Source organism: Camelina sativa, chromosome 20 (assembly GCF_000633955.1).
Source record: "Camelina sativa cultivar DH55 chromosome 20, Cs, whole genome shotgun sequence".
NCBI lineage: Eukaryota > Viridiplantae > Streptophyta > Magnoliopsida > Brassicales > Brassicaceae > Camelina > Camelina sativa.
Genome location: NC_025704.1, coordinates 26,899,411 through 26,920,421, shown reverse-complemented (window position 1 = coordinate 26,920,421; position 21,011 = coordinate 26,899,411). Strand labels below are relative to the sequence as shown.

Below are 21,011 nucleotides of genomic sequence, written 5' to 3'. Positions count from 1 at the left end.
ACATCACCCGATACATCCACATCTGCTCACGCTAGTGATAGGATACGATAGTGTTATAAACCCAACAAAACCGTGTTCAGCTTGTCCTTGGTCGTATACAGCTGGTTACTTCTATCAGTGCAGTGAAGAAGAATGTGATTTCCGGCTACATGTGCAGTGCGCTGTAATGTCTGAGCCATTATACTATGACAGTCATATGCATCCATTATTCCTTACATCCAAACCAGAAGAGGAAAGAATTTGTTCGGTTTGCGAAGAGTCCGGACATTGTTCCACGAATGAAACATTCAACTGCATTGACTGTGACTTTACTTTGTGTTTCAAGTGTGCAACTGTACCTCAGAGAGCAATTTATATGTATGATAAGCACGTTCTCATTTATGGGAAGGAGATAAGTGGCGGGATCACTCATTGGTGCGAAGAATGTGAGAGAAAAATAGAGCAGGGCGTAAGATTTTATATTTGCTATGAGTGTTGTGTTTCCTTACATGCTGGATGCATGCTTGAGGTGGACTTATACACGATGCCTGGATCATCATGATTGTACTACGGTATCAAGGTAGATGCTTTACCCCAATACTTTCATACGTCACTCAACCTATTTGCTCTTGAGAAGCATTGTCGACACAAATTATTTTCCAGTGTACTGCATTTTATATCTTGTTCAACATTATGTATTCGTGATTCAGGCGATTAGAGATGAAACATCGCTTGATGGTCATTGCTATGTTTGTAAGAAGTATTACTGAATTTGTATCATATAATCGTCGTTCCTCTTCCTCGAAGCACTTTCTGTCAAACCTCAGCCTTTTCTGGCGAGATCTAAGATTTCCGTTACAACCACATCTACTCACTTCAGTAGCAGGGTATGACGGTCAGACGGTGTTATGAGTGGTGAGAATAAATGTTCAGCCTGTCCTTCGTTTTGCACAGCTGGTTTTTTTCTATGTGTCCTAGAGAATTATGTCATTTTAAGCTACGTACATGTACCATGGGCCACAATTTCTGAGTCATTAGTCCATGGAAGTCATGAGCATCCATTAGAACTAACATGAATTTGTATTCTGTTGTATTTCCACGGATATATAACTCAGAAGTATTTTGATTTGCATCGTTGGTAATTCTTGAATTTGATCTCTTACGTTCTCATGCACATCTTTTTAGAAAGCAAAGATGCTTTGGTTGAGCCAAAACTCTTACCATCCTTTCTCAAACCCTCTCCTCACAATCCCATATATTTTGGATCTACCCTTCTAAGCCTTCTTCTGTATGCTCCAAAATGCTCTGCTCTGCTCTATGCACTTCTCTCAAATCTGCGGTGGAATGTATCTGATTGTGTTTGGTGAGATGGGAGAAGAGAGGATGACACAGACGAGAAGCTCGATGTGAAAGTCAAGGAGGGTGAGAAATGGAAGGGAAGAAAATCTGGCGGAGCCAGTTCCAGAGGAACATGAGATCCATCGTCTTTAGCCTGAGTTGATTCTCACAGTGTCTGGAAGATATATGAAACAGCGCTCCAAACGAATGGGAAAAATCCTAAGTGGTAAAAAGTGCATAGAAGAGCTGATAAACAAGTCCCCTCTGCACTCGTAGCATAAGAGGATAAGCAAAAAGTGAACACTCCGAAGCAGTCAAATTAAATAGTAGATGACGAATCTGTAACACTTGAAAAAAAAATCCAAAACCAATATATAAACATGTGATTCCAGAACATCGAAAATTTGGTGCAATGTCGAGAGCTTTATTGCAAGCTGGTAAATAATACTCCATACATAATAGTCACGTCATGAAGACGGAAGCTCTATCAAACAAACAAGAGAGATTTAAAAGAACGAAACACAAAAGAAGGGAAAATCAACATAAGTAGTCTTCAGATTGGACTCTCGGGTAGATGATGATAATCAAAAGCAAAATGATGATGGTGATGATGGAGATGATTATGGTTCGTAACTTATTCGAGTCATAAGTAAGAGTCTTTGGGCTTAACCAGCGATTCTCCTAGAGTAGCGATTTGAAGGCTGTGTAGGTCGGAGGAACATGTCACCACTTTCTCCCATCCACCCTGCCTTCATTGCCGGTTGTTGTTTAGGACTTTGAGTCCATCTTGCTTCCATTGTTGCTTTTGCAGTCTCTGATGCTCCACGAGAAGAAACCCAGTTCTTGTCTGTAGATACTGCAACTGCATCATTTCGATTCATTCATTCAGATGATAAACAAGCTTTATGAAAGAAAAATGAAAAAAGACGTGATGTTACTTACGAGGACTCTTCCTTCCAGGTGGTCTATACTTTGCGTCTTTAACATTATAACTTCTCACAGGTTTGTTGTTCCATGCGGTGTTCTGGTTATTATTATTCGCCATATCCAACTTCCACTTGGTGGCACCATTGTCAAATGCAGCATTCATCTTTGGAGTAACGTAACTGTTGACACCATTGCCAAAAGGAGCAGTCGTCTTTGGAGCGACATGACTGTTGACACCATTGCTACAAAGAGCATTCATCTGTGGAGCAACATAACTATTGCCACCATTGCTCAAAGAAGCATTCGTCTTTGGAGCAACGTAAGTGTTCAACGGCTTATTAGCATTATAAGTCGGAGCCGCTGGCAACCGCTTCACAGACTGCTGCTGATCCAGAGTCCCTCTCGGTAAAGACGGCTTGGGCCGGAGAGATGGGGGAACATAGTAGCAACTCTGGAAGAATGGATGCTGCAGAGCTTCTGCTGTTGTCGGTCTACTGCAGGGATCCCACGAGCAAAGGCGCTCAATAAGGTTAATCGCATCTGCACTAGCATATGGCATCAGACTTGATAGGTGTACACCGGGAAGCTGCAAGATAAACAAACAGATTGTTACTAGTAACCTTAAATGTAAAATCAATGACGCTTTCTTTCCTAGATATGTTAGAGATAGAGAAAAAAATACCTGAGGGAATTGGTAATTGATAACGCTGGCAAGATTCAGCCCCTCCAACCATGTCTCTTCAGTTGGGCTGCCTATGACACTACAGATTTTGTATATCTCATCTGCTTCACTGCATATATTAAAAAGGTGACAGTTAAACTCAGTGGTTCAGCATTCAAATATGCAACATTGTTTAATCCAGACAAATTCAATCAACCATTGACAAATACCTAGCTCCAGGAAAAAGAGGACGAAGAGACAACAGCTCCGCCATAATAGCACCCATCGCCCACATATCTGAAACACAAATAAATTACCCCATTGTTAAGCACTGGATTACAATATATTAAACAGAAACTTCTGTTACTGGTATATTGGGAAGACTAACCAACTTTTGACGTGTATACATATGACTGTAGTAGTACTTCAGGTGCTCTGTACCTGTGGGAAGTTTAGAACAGAATTAGGGTGAATTAGGAAGAGAAGAGATATGGCACAAATCCACATATGTGCCTGTCACTATCAGCATTGGGATCACTGAACTACACNTTAATCGCATCTGCACTAGCATATGGCATCAGACTTGATAGGTGTACACCGGGAAGCTGCAAGATAAACAAACAGATTGTTACTAGTAACCTTAAATGTAAAATCAATGACGCTTTCTTTCCTAGATATGTTAGAGATAGAGAAAAAAATACCTGAGGAAATTGGTAATTGATAACGCTGGCAAGATTCAGCCCCTCCAACCATGTCTCTTCAGTTGGGCTGCCTATGACACTACAGATTTTGTATATCTCATCTGCTTCACTGCATATATTAAAAAGGTGACAGTTAAACTCAGTGGTTCAGCATTCAAATATGCAACATTGTTTAATCCAGACAAATTCAATCAACCATTGACAAATACCTAGCTCCAGGAAAAAGAGGACGAAGAGACAACAGCTCCGCCATAATAGCACCCATCGCCCACATATCTGAAACACAAATAAATTACCCCATTGTTAAGCACTGGATTACAATATATTAAACAGAAACTTCTGTTACTGGTATATTGGGAAGACTAACCAACTTTTGACGTGTATACATATGACTGTAGTAGTACTTCAGGTGCTCTGTACCTGTGGGAAGTTTAGAACAGAATTAGGGTGAATTAGGAAGAGAAGAGATATGGCACAAATCCACATATGTGCCTGTCACTATCAGCATTGGGATCACTGAACTACACCTACATTGATTTTCTGAAGTATTGAACAGAGCAATCAGGAAAGTTAATCTTACCAGCGTGTAGAGACATATTCTGTGTATGGTGGACTTGAATTGATTTCCCGGGCCAGGCCAAGATCAGCAATCTTAATGACATCTTTCGAGACCAATAGATTTTCTGCATCAGATAGAAAAAATTTACAAATGTTTTAGTGACAGGACTAATGAAAATTGACTGCGATGAAAAGCCCTGAAACTAATACAAATCTCCACAGCACATGAGCTGATGTTGATTGGTAACTCAAGGCTATTAATTACCTGGCTTAAGATCACGGTGGAAGTATCCATGCTGATGCATATAAGAAAGGCCTTGGAAGACTTGAAAGCACCAATTTCGGATATCAGATTCGGCAAAATGCTTAGGGCGATCCTTCATAAGCTGGTAAAGATTGTACTCCTGATAGATAAGGGAAAAAAAACTTAAGAGCAATGGAAAAGGAAAAGTGTTGGCAATAAGATTAAACATAAAGCAATCAGAAGTATACCATGTACTCGAACACAAAGTATAGGACATCATTTTCCCGGATAACTTCCTTCAGCTTCACAATGTTTGGATGATTCATTCTGCTAAGCGACTAAAATGAGAAAAGAGAGGAGTCAGCGAACATACAGTTAAAAAGACAGAAACATTTCAGTGAAGGAGATACATTACCTTCACTTCTCTTAGATTAACACATTCTTCCCAAGAGAAATACTTCTTTTTCATTCTTTTAATTGCCACCTGTCCATAGAAAACTTCAGTATCCTAGAAAAAAGAACATATTAAACAAGTCTTTATCTCCCAATGGAAAAAAACTTACAACTTCACCCGTCTGTTTACTGATTGCTCGCCAAACATTCCCAAAAGTTCCGTCACCAACTTCTTTGAGTAACGTATACCTACAATTGCATAAGGCATCGAGAAGTAAACACAAACCATTAATCGAGGGGACAGAAGCCAAAGACTAGAGAAAAGATAAGAGAAATCGAACTTACCTCTCCATTGTCACTAGGTAAAGCAAAGTAGCCGCTACTATTTATTTGTGGGGAACTTCTGATATATATGTCTATAACTAAACTTTCCAGTTGTTTGTATGGCAGCAAGATCAATAATTCTCCCGCAGGGTAGACCAACCGTTATTTACTTTGGGTATCAATGGGTTGACCATCAAGGCAAACGAAAGACTTTAAAAGAGAAGGAAAAAGCATACTGAGAACTTGGAAGACGCACCAACAAAAAGTAATGTTCTGGGTAACAGGACGAAAGCAACGCTCACAACATTTCACTCAAGGGGTTCAGAGACTCGAGGAAAAGGCACAGCTATGAAAAGTCAAAACTTGAAGAAAAACTGAAACATCCTTCTTTAACCAGCTCTAATAAGAACAGGATATGGAAGAGGGACTAACTAGTTTATGACTGCAGGAACAGATTTAGATGACACTCTAGGACTATGTGAAGGTAAGATAACTTGCAAACATCAGCCCTGCAGGAAACAAAGATAGCATACAAACATCAGGTTCCAATTGTCCAACAAAGAAAGATACCATAAGTATTGACTTATTTGACGTGCTTTTGAACACTTATCCTCAAGTTTCCTTTTTGAGTTTTTCATAAATTCTTGAAATAGTTTTTTCATTTTCTCCAAATTTCCATATTTTATATTCACACTCCAAAAAAATCTTAAGGAAATCTGACAAATCTCTTATTTCCCTATTAAGATAGGGAAAATATATTCTACTTTTACCACAGCGCTAGGTCCCTTCAAAATACTTCACAAAAAGACAATTTGTAAACTCAGAAAAACTCATCTAATCTATTCAAACTTCAAAGCTGTGTACGCTAAAATGCAAGTGTCAGCAGCTTAATCCAAAAAGACATACCTGAATCAGAAATTTGCATCACACCTTCCGTAAAGATGGCAGAAGGTCTGACCACTAGGTGCAGTTCACGAAAGAGCCAATAAGGAAATCTGTGCGTGCAAGAAACCGCCAATCGAGTGCTTCTTGCATTGAAAAAAAACGATACTGGTAGCAGCCTGAGCCGATGTAGTCTTGTTCCATATCTCAAAAGAAGAAAATCCACTAAAAACGAAGCTTAATATAACCTGACCAAAAGAAGAAGAAAAAAAACAACATTAGAAGTGCAACGAGCTATGTACAGAATAGAAAAGGAACAAAAACAATCCAATAAGCACGCAAGCCCATTCAAGGTATCATCCAAATATGTTTTATCTAGAACTTGTCCTACACATTAACAATGAAATCCAGTTCTAATAGACTCCAAGCAGTACCAGCAAAAGTAATAAATCTACATGAAACCCTAAGAAACCAAACTGTAATCAATAAGTACAGAGTAAACCCCAATTCATGATACCTGAGAAAATTTCACAATGTCTAAACTCCTAAGTACACCACCAAATTAAAAAACAGCCCAACCATAGACTCAATTTATCACAGATCTGAATGAAAGAAGAAAGCTTTACAATCCAACACAAGAAACATAACAGGAAAAAAAAACCCAAAAAAAAAAGCGTAACCCTAAAAAAATCAATCTAAAAAACAATTCGTACACGTTCAAATCCGAGATCTCACGCGACTCCAATCATACAACAACACCCAAACCAAATCAAAACCAATATGATTGAGCGCAAAAACAATAGAACTAAGAAGAGAATCAAAATCGCATCAGTCAAACCACGAGAAACAACAACAACAACAAAAAGACACGGCGACCTCGATATTTACCTCAACAGCCAAGAGGCATAAACTCCGTCTCCGACGACGGGAAGAGACTGTATCCAGAGCTTCTCTCTTATCACAAACTCCACCGCTCTCTCTCTCTCTCTCTCTCTCCTTTCTCTTTCTCTCTCTTTGCCGCGTATTTGTGTGTGGTTCTCGTGATAACAAAAAAAAAAACAAGAAAAATAATAAACCCTACTTTATAATATCTCAGCTAATAAATAATATATTATTCACCCATTTATTTATGGTCGTGTTTCGTTAGTGCTAAGCTACAATCTCCTGCGTCTCGGTCTACAGTATTTCTTCACATAAAAGTCGTGGATTGTTTTTACTGACATCATCTTCAATCTGAACCGTATGATTATCGTATATTTTAATCTTTAAGTAGCTTTTTTTCCTTAACGTTAACTTATTCTCAGCTTTCCATTCTAAAGTTGTAACAGAAGATAAATACTTGCCTTGACTTTTCCTACAAGTTTTTTTATTTTTATTTTTTCGTTATGTTACCTTTCCTTTTTTCTGGCTCCTATTATTTCCATTTGTTGGTCAACAATATAACCAGTTTTTGATTGTATATAATAATTTCAATATAAAATAAACTAAATATAAAAGTTCATAAAGATACAAACGTGTGATTTCTCTACAATTGCTGCGTAGTTGAACACAACAAGGCTCGAGAGCATGATTAGTGGCATAATCTTACGTGTGATGTTGGCTCTATCTACCAAGCTTTTAAGTCAATTGACACGCTTCCACTAAAATTTAATTAATTAAGGTTCCCTCTTCTGCTTCACTAAAAAAAAATATAAACAATTGGGCTTTACAGAAATACCCAATCTTAATATGGGCTTTACAGTACCCAAAAGCCCAAATAAAACTCATTTCAGAGATTTATTTTTTTTATATTTCTTCTAACGTTTTATAATTTATAAATTTCAATTTGTTATCAGCTTCCTTCTAAACAGTACGGAGGCAGCAACAATGGATTTCTTCGACGAAGACAGGCCTAGATTCGTCTTCCAATCTCGTCCTTCTTCTTCTTCTCACACGACGGAGGAAGAAGAAGAACCTAAAATCCCTAACAAGATCTTTATATCAATCTCCGTCGCTGTTTCTCTCATCATACTGTCTCTCTCCTTCTTCTACTTCGAATCCGAGCCTGCCAAATCGCTTCTCCTATGGCTTGCCCTCTCCTTCCTCGTCGGTCCTTTCGCTCCTAGCTCGATCACCGGTGGTAAGATTCGCGTCGGTTATGGCCAGATCTTGGAGCCAGAGCAGATCCATGATGAGTCATCGACTGATAACGAACGCGAATCGAGGAGGAAGTCTGTGAATAAACGATCTAAAGGGACGACGAAGCAAGACAATACGCCGGAGAATGCTTCTACGGTGACGGAAGCTTCGAGAAAAGTGGCGACTCCGAAGTCTAAGGAGAGTGGATCTGTGAATGAAACCAAAGATTGGAGTGAAGAAGAAATCGAGCTTTTGAAGAAGCAGTTGATTAAGCATCCAGCTGGTAAGCCTGGGAGATGGGAAGTGGTGGCTTCAGCGTTCGGAGGAAGATACAAGACAGAGAATGTGATCAAGAAAGCCAAAGAGATCGGAGAGAAGAAGATATATGAGAGTGATGATTATGCTCAGTTTCTGAAGAATAGGAAAGCTTCGGATCCTAGATTGGTTGACGAGGATTCTGGAGCTGGTGGTGATGATGATGATGAAGCTAATAAGGAAACTTGGAGTAATGGAGAAGACATTGCACTGCTCAATGCTCTGAAAGCTTTTCCTAAGGAAGCAGCTATGAGATGGGAGAAGATTGCAGCTGCTGTACCTGGGAAGACCAAGGCAGCTTGTATGAAGAGAGTTACTGAGCTTAAAAAAGGGTTTAGGAGCTCCAAAACTCCAGCCAATTAGCTAGAGGAGAAGGAAGCCAATGAGGTAATTGATTGAATAAGCTTTTACTCTTTACTATATGAAACAACATGAAGCCATAAGAGCCTAATTGTAATTGCTACTTTGTTGCTGTATTGTATAATCTTCCTAGGCTTAGTGATATCTCCATTAATGTGAGTTACCTGGAAGTTGTTAAATTTTTTTATCTGGAGAGATCGACTTGATGAAAGACTGATAATAACATATTCTTTAGCTGATATTTCATAGGTTACTTATGATTTAGGGTTGCATAATAGGTAAATATTTGTTGATCTAGAATTGAGCAGAACTCTTTGGAAACTGGAGAGGTAGCTTGTAACGTGAGGAACCATAGAAATGAAGGTCTTGCCTCATGTTCTAGACGTTGGGGTCGCTTGCTTTTTGATCCACTGGTTATATGATTTACGGTTGCTAAAAAGACCCCATTGGTTTTCATGAAAGCTGTGTGTGCTATTTTTTCTATGAATCCCTGGCTTGCCTTTAGATCTGTTAGTTTCTGGTCAAAATTAAAGGATGGAATGTAATGCTTTGAAAAGAATAATACAATAAGCATAGTCTAATGGGTTTGGCTAAGGGGAAAGAGTCAAGGACTTAGCATGGAACTGTTGTAGGTTCGTAGTTTTTTTTTTTTTCAGTTAGTGATGTCTATCATTGTAGAAATTTATTGTTAGGCTAACGATCGGTTCACTTACACCTCCATGAACATTGCTAGTATTTTTTTTTGTTGGAGCAAACTATGTCTACTAGTGTCTTGTCAAATTTTGGAATGGGGTGTCATTGTTGAACAGAATTAGGCCAAAGGCAGACTCAACCGGGTTTGCTATGAGAAAATAGTATGGAGCATTATAAATTTAATCTGAAGAGTTCAGTCGATGAAATGCTAACAACATATATTTCTGATGTTTTATAGGTTACTTATAAAATACAGAAATAGGTTGCTTAACGTTATAGCTAAGTTGCTGCTCTAGAATTTAGATCTCTTTTCAGAACAGCCGAGTAATCATAGAAACTCTTGTGAACCGACTCATTGGGTTCTCTGGCTCATGTTGTTGAAGTTGGGGTGGCTTACTTTTTGATCCACTGGTTTATATGATGGATGGTTGGTCAAAGACTCTTCAGGCAATTTTTCCATGTTTCTTATATGTCATGTCAAACCCTACAGTTTCATGAAAGCTGTGTCCTAAATTCCTGCAGTTTCCTGGCTATCTTTTACTTCTGCTAGTTTTTGGTTAAATTTTGGTATGGAATAGGGTTATTTGAACAGAATAATCCACAAAAGCCATCTTTGGCTAGGGGAAAAGATGACATTAACGTGACATGGAACTAGTTTATGTTTATAGTAGTCTTTGGTTTAAGATGTAGAGTATAACTTGTAGAAATTTTATCCCTTCTGCTGAATGACGGTTTCACTTCACGAACTACTATAAAACCTCCTAGATCATTGTATTAGAATCTCCGAGTCCTCTGTCACATAAGATTCGATCTTTTGGGAAAGCGATATGCCTGCAATTGATTGTTTCTAAATTATTTTGGTATGCAGAATAAACCACATGTTTGATATAAGTATCAGATCAAACAGTGCTATACTCGCAAGTTGAATCCACAGAATCAAATAAAAATAGTCTTAAAAAGTAGCATATGCAGACGCAGTCTTTCTTACTGACATGAACTGGGTAATTAATGCAGGGTAGACATCTGTTTGGATTATGGCAAATACCATGAGAGGAAGAACAAACAGTTTTGCTGTCGCTACTTGATTGTATTGATACAAGATCCAGAAGTAATCAAGAGTTATGCAGGAAGTTTTCTTTAGAGACAAACAAGCAAGCATCTTAATATGCCAAAGATGAAATTAACATAGATTCATAAGTTATTCTTTACTTCGACCTTTGATTCGAATTACCAAACTTGGGCATCTGTGTATCCTTTTACTAGGGAAATATAAAAACAAATACCCTAAATCCACACTTAAATATTCATATATCAATTCAAAGGCTACGAATCCTAAGTCCCAAGTCCTAACTAGTAAGTGAAATTGTTACTTGATAGGTTTCCCTGGTTTCAGGCGAATAAATATTTATTTATAAATTCATATAGTGAAATTATTATTTTTGTTTTGTCCCAATGGTAGATGGGAATGGATTACAAATCTATACTAAATAAAAGTAGAACCTATAAGCTCGTTAAAGCGTCCACATAGGATTTTAAACATCCAATCGGAATTTGATATGTCACTAATTAACATTTTATAAATTTCCAGAATTTTCTAGATCTCAGAAATCACGATTAAGTGTGATAAATTGCCAAGATTTTATTCATTTTTACGCCTAAGAATATATAATTACGCCTAACAGTATATATTTTGTAACAATACATGGAACACTAAAAACTTTATTTAGGAAATTGTATAAATCATTGGAATATTCTCTTTAGAAGATATTTTTATGAATCTGTGTGTATTTATATAGTCCACGGATTAACCAATTAATCTATAACGTTTTTTTGTAACCAACCTATATTTAATGTATAACCTATTTTGTCACCAACTTATAAAATTATATAATTAAAAAAAAATGTATACTTCTATTTTATTATATAGGGGATTGAGAGGACCATTAAATCTCCAGGAGTGAATACATTCTCGACTTAGCATTACAAATCTACAGCGAATAAGAAACAACAATTTCATTTTCTGCCCACAAATTAAAGGGAAAATTACTAGTTTGACCCAAATTGAGCAGTTAATTGCTAGATTAGCTCCTAAAATTTGAGGGGTTAAAATCTGGAGAGCTCTTTACTCTCCAAGAAAGAAAAATTCTGAATACTCTTCATTAGTCTCCTCTACTCTAAGAAAGAAAAATTCTGAATACTCTTCATTAGTCTCCTCTACTCTCATACTTTTAATGAAAGTTTTAATTCCTAAATTTGCCCTTACCAAACCGATTGAAACCATTTCTTTAAACCAGTTTTTAATTGAATTGATTATATATAAAAAAAAATTGGGCTCCATCGTCGCTTCTTCTCCGTTCTCTCGCATCCAGTTTTCAATTATTGAAACTCAAGCTATCAAATCTACAAATCAGATATCCTTTTTTTCTACTACGTTTAGCTTAAATCCCTTTATATCCATAGAGTATTCAATCGATTTTGGGTTGCATTTGGAGAGATTTCATTTAGATTTGAAAATTGTGTTGATAATTAATGGATTTCATATTGGGTTGAGAACCATCTATTATGGCTCGATTAAGACATATGAATGGACTGTAGTGGCTGATCGTATGTAAATTAGTGTTCTTGGTTCGAAAATTTACTGGGTTTGCAAACATAATAAAATTAGAAAACTGAGTATAACTGTGAAAAAATGGTATAACTGAAATTTTGATATAACTGGTACAACTAATATTCCTATAGGTACAACTGGTATTTTATTATGTTCTAATTTAGTTTTAATTCTAATTTCTTAGGAAAAAACAGTGACCAACCTTTCGAACGCATAAACAGAAGCCATGGGAAAACTTGGATAGTTAGTTTCAGAGCGAGGGAGGTAGCCAATATAAGATTCAAGATTAGTGTAATTTTCGATGTAGTTGTACTCTATGATTTTGTACAACTGGGTAAAATTTGGTTTTGTAATGGTACAACTATACATGTATTTGCTCTCATTCCGTTTGTAAAACTTGGTACAACTAATATTACAACTACGACTATTTTTTAAAAAGTTACATATGTACTTTATTAACTGTAATTTGTCAGACAATGTTAAAAATCTTCATATTCACTTTATAAACTGAAATTGGTATGAAAAAGTTACTAAGAAAACATATTAAAAAATGATAGTCTTCACTAAATTTATTTGTATCCAAGAAATATCTTATAGTTTTACGATGACTTTCTTATTATTAACCCAATTGCATTGCAAAACACACAAAAATAAAGTCTTAACACATATGTTTGCATGAACAAATGGAGAATGTTATACAAATTAGTAAAAGCTTTGGTCCAACTGTAAAAATTTAGTTTAAATACAAGTATAACTGATTTATACACAAAAATCTCTAAAAGTACAACTATGTATAAGGTAGTACAACTTGAAAACTTGGAATAACTATGTTTGTTTTTGCGGCGCCACCTGGCAATTGTACTTATTATGCGGCGCCATATGGAATTTATGATGGCACAGTTTGACCAAATGTGGTTTGACCTCCTCTCTCCCCCATATTATTTAAGTTTTAAAATTTCATTTAAAACAAAAAATCATATTTTTTTTTTTGACAATAAGAATCATTTCCTATTTACGAGAGACAATGAGGACGAGAGAGAAAAAGATTTATGGGTTAGGTAATTATTATGATTAATAAAATTTCAGTTTAATTTTCGATTCTAGATTTTAAGATTCAATTCATCACTAGTTTGTACAACTGGTACAAATTGGTATAATTGTTCAACATGTTCATGATTATGAAGATCAAATTAACATGGAAAATTGATTCACATCTCTGGAGGTTTGAACTCGAGTAGAACCTCTCTAAAGTGATTGGAGTTATGCAATCACGCACGTGATTGGAGCATGGTGTTCTTAGATAAAGTTATACCAATTTGTACCAAGTTGTACATTTTTGTTTCTGAATTTTATAACTAACATCAGCATAGTTATACCAAATTTTACTTAGTTGTTCACGTTTTATAACTAATCAGTTTTTGCCACCACATCTTCTCCTTCTTTTCCATCTCCATCCTCTATGATTTATCAGGTTCAGAGAATTATATTGGGTTTGATTCGACTTTTCACCTAAGTTAGGTTCTCTGTTCTCGTCACTACTCTCTTCCACAAACCTTCAAACAAAATTGATTAGCACTTCCATTCACTTTGGATTCTACAGAATTGTAATGAACAGAGTTGACAAAAATTCTATACATAAATTTTCTAATTTCAGTCAAATTATTTACATAATTTCCCTTATTTCAATCGAATTCTACACAGTCAAAAATAAGAAATCGATTTCAACTTACAGAAAATTGGATTTGTTCAAAGTTATACACAAAATCGAGAAGAATAAGTTGATTTCAATTACAAAAATTTGGCTTGTTCGTGATTGTACCAAATAGAAGGAAGAAGAAGAATTTGGTGTTGTTTGTGGCTCATAGGTCGTGTGGCTCGATGAGTAATAAACATAATTTGTAGAGGGTTTCAGAGTCTTTTACTTATTTTCTAATTTAAAATAAATGAAAACAAAATTATTTTTTATAACAAGAGTATATGAGACTAATCTTTGGAGAGTAGAGAGCTCTCCAGATTTTAACCCAATTTGAGGGTCAGTTGGATTAGTTTCATACCGAAAATACCCTTTTTTGTTTTGTTAGAAAAAGTCAATATTACCCTTTGATGTGACTCGGAGACACGGTCACGTTCGGTTACGGTACGGTCGCCGCTTGAGCTCTTGGCCAACTTTCAAACGGAAGAACTTTCCTCGGCAAAGGTCCTGGGCTTCAGATCTAGGAAAGAATCAAGCGAGGAAAACAGAGTTTGAAGGAATTCAAACGGGACGTTAGGGAGATACATCGAGGAGCCACGGACGGAACGATCGGATGGTACTGATGCAGAACGAGCGAGCGAGCGGTTGCGATGGAACGATGGTGGAGACGAGTTGAAATGATTTAGTGGAGAACTCGAGAACTTATGAAAGAGGACTCGAGGTTGCGAAGGGGAAAAATTGGAAAACGAAGTGAGGGGGAAATACGAATGGATCGAGAGACGACACAAGAGGTTTGGCTCTCCTCTTGATACGGTCTCTAACAAGGCCGAACCCGGTTCGAGGCTTGTTAGGATTTTCTCAAGGTTCAATCCCGGATTGAAGAAAGAGAAGAGTGAGACAAGTTTCAAGAATGTCTCTTGAAGAAAAGTTTTAATTTCATACAAGTCTAAAGAAGGAACAAGGGCTAGGTCTAGATAGGAGCTTAAGGACACGCGGATTCATCTTGATCCGCACATCGTCCTTTTGACGTGTCCCTTTTACAAAGAGAACACATCGCCACCTTTTGACTAACACGCTTAGCCACAAACACTCTCCAACGTTCATAAGGATCAAAAGAGAATATTCTCAAGTTCAAAATTAAACCAAAAATAGAGGGAAAGAGAGATAACCGCCTTGGCCTTGCGCGTGAAGAAACTTAGCCTTTAGGCATTTTTCGTTTAGCTCCATGCCTCGTTAAAACCTTCTCCGGTAAACCCATTGGGACAAACCTGGAGTGAGGAAAAAGAGTACACTTCCTTGCTTAACGACTTGATCGTCTTCACTCTTGGGTAAGAGTGAAGACTAAGCAGACTGAGCCTTCGGAGTCTTCATGGGATGGCTGAAGTTGGACGAAAGTTCGGACAAATAGGTTGAGCCGCTGCTTGGCCGCCTTTGCTGAGCTCTTGAAACGTGTGGTGGCTCCGGGAAGGATTGTTGGAGCTTTGGCCGCGTCTAAAGAGGTTGCCCTGGTCGCCNTCGCGTCCGGCGTGTCTTGGTCTTCTTGGCTGAGGTCGCGTCCTGCGATCACATCATTCCCTCCCCCTTGAAAAGGTTTTGTCCCCAAAACATCTTCGTCTTCACCTACATCAAACGGAACGAGGTCAGTGACATTAAAGAGGTAGACGTACCAAACTCACCTGGAAGCTCGAGTCGGTAGGCGTTGTCGTTGATCCTCTCGATGACTCGGAATGGGCCGTCTCCTCGCGGGCTGAGCTTGTCCTTGCGTTTTTGCTGGAACCTCTCCGGCCTTAAGTGTAACCAGACCCAATCACCAGGCTTGAACAACATCGGTTTATGTCCCCAGTTGAGAAAGAGCGCGTACAGCTTGTTCCTTCGTTCTATATTGGCTTGAACCTCCTCGTGTAATGCCTTGACCATTTCGGCTCTCGCAGCTCCGTCTTGATTCTCGGCTTTGTTTGGTGGTATAGGGAGGAGATCTAGTGGCGTCAATGGCTTGAACCCGTATGCGACCTCGAACAGAGACCTTTTCGTGGCCGAATGCACCGCTTGATTGTACGCGAACTCGATGATCGGGATGCACTCGAGCCAGGAGTCTTTATTGCTTGCGATAGCTGTGCGGAGTAAGGCGCCTATTGATCTGTTGACGACCTCCGTTTGGCCGTCGGTCTGAGGGTGAGCCGCGGTGGAGTAGAGGAGCTTCGTCCCGAGCTATTGCCAAATAGTGCGCCAGAAGTGGCCAAGAAACTTGGGATCCCGATCGGATATGATGGTCCGCGGAACGCCATGAAGCCTTATGGCCTGACTAAAGAAAAAATTCGCCAATTGCACAGCATCATTGTTCTTGTGGCATGGGATGAAGTGAGCCATCTTCGAGAACCTATCAACAACCACCATGATACTATCTCTATGCACCAAAAGGGGTAGGCCGAGGATGAAATCCATGGAGGGATCGATCCATGGCGCGGTGGACACGGGCAAGGGCATGTAAAGGCCATGCGGGTGAGTTGTCGACTTGGAGGTGCGACAAACAGTGCAACGGCCGACGTGCTTCTCCACCATACTTTGCATCTTTGGCCAGGAAAAATGCTCCTTGAGCACGGCCAAGGTCTTGGTGATGCCAAAATGCCCGCTAAACCTCCACTATGAGCTTCTCGAACAAGCAACTCCCGGATAGATCCATTTGGTATGCACAGCCGTCGACCTCTGAACAGGAACCCCTCGTGAAGGTAGAACTCGGTGTAGATTCCCTTCCCATGGTTCTGGAAGCAATCTCCAAATTCAGCATCTCCCGCATAGGCATCCTTGATGCTTTCAAAACCCAACACTCGTGTGTCCATTGTGGTGATCAGTGCGTGCCGCCTTGATAAGGCGTCGGCGACTACGTTCTCCTTGCCTTTATTGTATTTAATGATGTAGGGGAACGACTCAATGAACTCCAACCACTTCGCATGACGTCTCTTGAGGTTTGTCTGACCGCGGAGATGCTTTAGAGTTTCGTGATCAGTATGAATCACGAACTCTCTTGCCAATAGATAGTGTTGCCAAACCTCCATGGCACAAACGAGGGCGTATAACTCCTTGTCATACGTAGGGTAGTTAAGCGTAGCTCCACTAAGCTTCTCACTAAAATATGCCACCGGTTTGCCTCCTTGAGTCAAGACAGCTCCGACCCCGACTCCCGATGCATCGCACTCAACTTCAAAAGTTTTGTTGAAGTTGGGCAGGGTAAGCAATGGTGCGTTAGTGAGACGTTTCTTAAGTTCAGCGAACGCCTTGTCTTGTTCCTCGACCCAGTGGAACTCGCTGTTCTTCTTGATCACCGAGGTAAGAGGCGCAGCCACGGTGCTGAAGTCTTTCACGAACCGCTGGTAGAAACTCGCTAGGCCGTGGAACGATCGGATTTGAGTGATGTTCGTTGGTGTAGGCCATTCCTCGATCGCGCGAACCTTCTCCTCGTCCACCTTAAGACCCTGCGAGGAAACAACAAAGCCTAGGAAGACCAACTGATCAGCAGCGAACACGCACTTTTTCAAGTTTGCGTAGAGTTGCTCTTCGCGGAGAGTAAACAACACCGAATTCAAATGCTCAACATGCTCGGATAAGTTCGAACTATAGACAAGTATGTCATCAAAGTAAACAACTACGAACTTGTTAATAAACGACCTTAACACATGATTCATAAGACGCATAAAAATAGAGGGGGCGTTAGAAAGACCGATTGGCATTACCAGCCATTCGTACAAACCCTGTTTTGTTTTGAAGGCCGTCTTCCACTCGTCGCCCTCTTTCATACGAACTTGATGGTAGCCGCTCTTCAAGTTGATCTTCGAGAAGATGCTGGCGCCACTAAGCTCGTCTAGCATGTCATCGAGGCGTGGGATGGGGTGGCGGTATTTGATGGTGATGTTGTTGACGGCTCGACAGTCAACGCACATTCTCCATGATCCATCTTTCTTCGGGACTAGGAGCACTGGAACGGCACACGGGCTCAAGCTCTCTCGAACGTAGCCTTGCGCCATGAGCTACTTGACTTGTCGTTCAAGCTCCTTCGCCTCTTCGGGGTTGACACGGTAGGCTGGTCGGTTGGGAAGCTATGCGCCTGGAATGAGGTCAATCTGGTGCTCAATGCCTCTGATCGGTGGTAAGCCTTCTGGAAGCTCCTCCGGGAACATGTCGGCGTAGCGTTTGAGGACGTCGCGGATCACCTCCGGTAAGGCATCTAGTGAACCTTCGAGACCTGAAAGCAACACATCTCGAAATACCATCAATAACACTTGGGCTGAGTCCTTAAGGGACTTTCTAACATCACCATACTGACATAGGAAATTCTTTTTGTCGTTCGAATCTTTAGACAACTTGTCTTGCATTTCATGAACTTGCGTGGGGCTCAAGGGTTTCAAGCAAATACGTTTGTTATCATGAACGAAAAAGTATTGGTTAGAGTGTCCGCAATGCGTGGTGCGTTTATCAAACTGCCATGGACGCCCCAATAGGAGGTGGCTAGCTTGCATTGGCACTACATCACATAGGACTTGATCCTTATATGGGCTGACACTGATTGGGACCGTGACATGTTCCTTTACATGGATCACGGTCTTATCATTTAACCATCTCAAGCGGTAAGGACGGGGGTGGTTTGTGGTTTCAAGAGAAAGTTTCTTGACAAGACTGGAACTTGCCACGTTAGTGCAAGAACCTCCGTCTATTATCAAGCCACAAACGCGACCACTTACAGTGCATCTCATGTGGAAGATGTTGTCGTGTTGGTTGGCGTCGTCAGTCGCTACGCTGGCGTTCAAGATGCAGCGTATCATTAGCAGTTCTCCAACCTGGGGCTCCGCAATAGCTTCTTCCAGCTCGGCTTCTCCTCGCACATTCACCTCAGTGGCCTCATCGTCGGACTCGATCTCGCTGGCCTCGGTCAGTATCATCGTCCGTGCGTTCGGACAGTCACGAGCGTAGTGGCCTCTCCCTTGACACTTGAAACACATAATGTCACGGCTCCGGACGTCGGTGGTGTTGCGTCGCGGATCTTGGCGCTCATTGGTGGCCGGCTCCCTTGGTTTAAATCTCGAGTCCGCAATAGTCGCCTTTGGCTTCTCTAGCAATCGGTTCGATGGCGATGCGTTAGGAGTCCAATTCGTAACTCCTTGAGTTCGGCCACGAGGCGCAGAGGCGCTCTTCTTCTTGATTTGAGTCTCAATTTGCACCGAGAGATGCAAAAACTCTTCAAAGGAAAGATAGGGTTGGCGCTCGACCTTGCGCACAATGCGTTCTTGCAATCCATCCAAGAACTGAGCCATGAGTGATTCTTCGGAGTCATCGACTTGCAATCAGTTGCGCAAGTGTTCAAACTCTTCGTAATACTCCTCCACGTTTCGTGTGCCTTGCGTAAGTCGCTGAAACTTCTTCTGGAGCTCGCGGTGATGGTATGGAGGCAAGTAGCGCCTTCGCATTTCCGCTTTCAAGAACTCCTAAACAGTGATAGGTCAGTCGCGGTTGCATCGTTTCTCAGCCTCGAGTCGATCCCACCAGGTAAGAGCGTGATCAGTGAATTGTGCCACCGCGTATTGGACCTTTCGCAGCTCCGGATAGGCATGACACGAGTATAAGTGATCCATACGGTTCTCCCATTCAAGATAGGCCTCGGGGTCTGACTTGCCCGCGAACGTGGGTGGAATCATCTTGTGGTTCGGCTCGTGGCATCTTGGAGCTTCATCGTCTTGATCATCATAGCGTGTCATCGTCTAGGCCTCGGTTCAAAGTCCTCATCGGATTGATCGCTCGCCGGCTCTCGTCATGGTTGCCTAGCGGGAGACGGTTGGCAAGTTGCTCTAGACCGGTGCGTAATGCGACGAGGGTGACGCCAATCTCTAGAGGCGCTGGTGGAACTTCTTCGGCCATCGTACGGACTGGTCGTTGGTGACGTGGTGCGGCTTTGCGGTGAAACTTTGAATTTAAACCTTGCAAAAAGAATAATCACAAAAGTAAACACACGTGAGTCTAACTCGTTCAAGAGGACCACACAAAACTTTGTTTCACCAACAATGATTGAAAACAGCTATGACACATTCAAACCTATGACTAAAACAAATAAAGCAAAAGTATAAGTAAAAGTGCAAGACGACAAGACTACTTTATGGCCGGAAAAAAAACACGTAAACAAGAACACGCTCCTAACTTTATCGATCTAAAAGTAGTCTCACAAGAACAAGAACGAATAGAGATATGAACACGAAGAACAAACTCGCAATCTAACAACCTAGTAAAACGAAGAACAACCCCAAACATACACCAATTTAAACCAAACAAACAACGAGTCCTATGGAACTAAAAGACGCAAACTTTGCTATTAAAAACTCAAAGCTCTGGAAATAAGAGAGTTCTGGAAAGAAACAACCTCGTAGGAGCTTTGAAGCTCTGATACCAAGCTGATGTGACCCGGAGACGCGGTCACGTTACGGTTGCGGTACGGTCGTGGCTTGAGCTCTCGGCCAACTTTTAAACGGAAGAACTTTCCTCGGCAAAGGTCCTAGGCTTCGGATCTAGGAAAGAATCAAGCGAGGGAAACAGAGTTTGAAGGAATTCAAACGGGCCGTTAGGGAGATACGTCGAGGAGCCACGGACGGAACGATCGGATGGTACGGATGCGGAACGAGCGAGAGAGCGGTTGCGATGGAACGATGGTGGAGACGAGTTGAAATGATTTAGTGGAGAACTTGAGAACTTATGAAAGAGGACTCGAGGTTGCGAAGGGGAAAAAATGGGAAAACGAAGTGAGGGAGAAATACAAATGGATCGAGAGACGACACAAGAGGTTTGGCTCTCCTCTTGATACGGTCTCTAACAAGGCCGAACCCGGTTCGAGGCTTGTTAGGATTTTCTCAAGATTCAATCCCGGATTGAAGAAAGAGAAGAGTGAGATAAGTTTCAAGAATCTCTCTTGAAGAAAAGTTTTAATTTCATACAAGTCTAAAGAAGGAACAAGGGCTAGGTCTAGATAGGAGCTTAAGGACACGCGGATTCATCTTGATCCACACATCGTCCTTTTGACGTGTCCCTTTTACAAAGAGAACACATCGCCACCTTTTGACTAACACACTTAGCTACAAACACTCTCCAACGTTCATAAGGATCAAAAGAGAATATTCTCAAGTTCAAAATTAAACCAAAAATAGAGGGAAAGAGAGATAACCGCCTTGGCCTTGCGCGTGAAG

General features: G+C 40.4%; 2 protein-coding genes and 1 pseudogene across 2 annotated transcripts; 2 read left to right on the top strand and 1 right to left on the bottom strand.

Annotated features, from left to right (window-relative positions):
- Window positions 1-721, top strand: part of LOC104771770 — a 3,416-nt pseudogene extending 2,695 nt beyond the window's left edge.
- On the bottom strand, window positions 1,713-7,074 carry LOC104771768 (cyclin-dependent kinase F-4). Its single transcript, XM_010496344.2, has 13 exons — window positions 6,896-7,074; window positions 6,032-6,255; window positions 5,147-5,634; window positions 4,972-5,050; window positions 4,824-4,892; window positions 4,657-4,746; window positions 4,430-4,568; window positions 4,187-4,289; window positions 3,974-4,026; window positions 3,816-3,882; window positions 3,607-3,715; window positions 2,260-2,830; window positions 1,713-2,179 (listed from the first exon to the last, which is right to left on the bottom strand). The coding sequence occupies exons 3-13, from the start codon at window positions 5,152-5,154 to the stop codon at window positions 1,983-1,985; spliced, it is 1,485 nt and encodes a 494-aa protein (XP_010494646.1). The 5' UTR covers window positions 5,155-5,634; window positions 6,032-6,255; window positions 6,896-7,074; the 3' UTR covers window positions 1,713-1,982.
- On the top strand, window positions 7,832-10,829 carry LOC104771767 (dnaJ homolog subfamily C member 2-like). Its single transcript, XM_010496343.2, has 2 exons — window positions 7,832-8,827; window positions 10,508-10,829. Exon 1 carries the CDS (start codon window positions 7,874-7,876, stop codon window positions 8,801-8,803), a length of 930 nt encoding a protein of 309 aa, XP_010494645.1. The 5' UTR covers window positions 7,832-7,873; the 3' UTR covers window positions 8,804-8,827; window positions 10,508-10,829.